The sequence below is a fragment of the Blennius ocellaris genome, assembly GCF_963422515.1.
Source record: "Blennius ocellaris genome assembly, chromosome: 22".
Classification (NCBI taxonomy): Eukaryota; Metazoa; Chordata; class Actinopteri; order Blenniiformes; family Blenniidae; genus Blennius; species Blennius ocellaris.
In genome coordinates, this window is record NC_137671.1 from 2,771,261 (window position 1) to 2,772,432 (window position 1,172).

At 61.7% G+C, this 1,172-nt stretch overlaps 1 protein-coding gene across 1 annotated transcript; it reads right to left on the reverse strand.

The window, feature by feature from the left end:
• Positions 1–339: 339 nt before the first annotated feature.
• Positions 340–945, reverse strand: ascl1a (achaete-scute family bHLH transcription factor 1a; the record flags this gene model as incomplete). Its single annotated transcript, XM_080518652.1, has 1 exon — positions 340–945. One exon carries the CDS (start codon positions 943–945, stop codon positions 340–342), a length of 606 nt encoding a protein of 201 aa, XP_080374778.1.
• Positions 946–1,172: the final 227 nt, after the last annotated feature.

Here is a 1,172-nt window from a genome sequence, read left to right on the forward strand (position 1 = left end):
CGCTGTCAGGAGACCCGACTTCCTTTTTTAAATCCTTTGGCGCTGATCTGTGGCCTGATTTGCCCTCCAGTGTTCCTCTCGGGCCTCGGGAGGACCGCGCGCCGAGGACGCACCGACCAAAACGCGTGTGCAGTGCATCTGGTTCTTGAGAGCGCTCAGCCTCCTCCGGGGCCATCCCAAGCGCAGGACAACAGTAAATCAAGTTGATCCATCGTATCTGAAAGGGAAAAAAGGGGGGGGAGGAAAAAAAGGTTTAGCCAACTGTTCGTGCGTCGCTGCGTGATCACGTCTGGACGCGTTTGTGGATCTTTGAGTTTGTTCCTTACCTCGCGCGGATGCTCAGAACCAGTTGGTGAAGTCCAGCAGCTCCTGCTCCTCCGGACTCAGGGGGTCGTACGATCCCTCGTCCGACGAGTAGGAGGACACGGGTGACCCTGCCATGGAGTTCATGTCCGCGGAGTATCCCTGCGACATGGTGGGCGACAGGACGCCGGACTGGAACGCCGCGCTCACCGCGTCGTGCTCGTCCAGCAGCTGCTGCAGCGCCCGGATGTACTCCACCGCGGAGCGCAGCGTCTCCACCTTGCTCATCTTCTTGTTGGCGGCGCCGTTGGGGACGTGCTCGCGCAGGGTGGCGAAGCCGTTGTTGACCAGCTTGACGCGGTTGCGCTCGCGCTCGTTCCTGCGGGCCACCGCGTGCGGCTGCTGCGGCGGCAGCGTGTAGCCGAAGCCCGCGAAGTTGAGCCTCCGCTTGCAGCGCAGCAGCTCCGGGGACGAGGAGCGCTGCCTCTTGGGCTGCTTGGAGCCGCCGCCGGACTTCCCGCTGCTCTGGCTGCTGCCGCTCGGACTCAGCTGGATGCTCTGCGCCGCCGCCGAGAAGAAGCACGCGGAGGGCATCAGCTGCTGCTGGCTCACGCTCAGTTCCATTTTGGCTGTGAGGTCCATTCCCGGGATTAAAAAAAAAAAAAATACACACACACAAAGTTTATAAAGAATCACAGAGTGTCCTGGCGGTGCGTCCCGCTCGTGCCGTTCACGTGGTGCGGCTGTGTGTCAGTGGAGGAGGAGGGAGGGGGGGGTGGCAGTCCGCTCCGGCTGCTGCCTTGCGCGCTCCTCAAAGCTGCTCTGAGTCCTCGAAGAAAGACGCCACTGCTTTTCAACGCGTTTGGAAG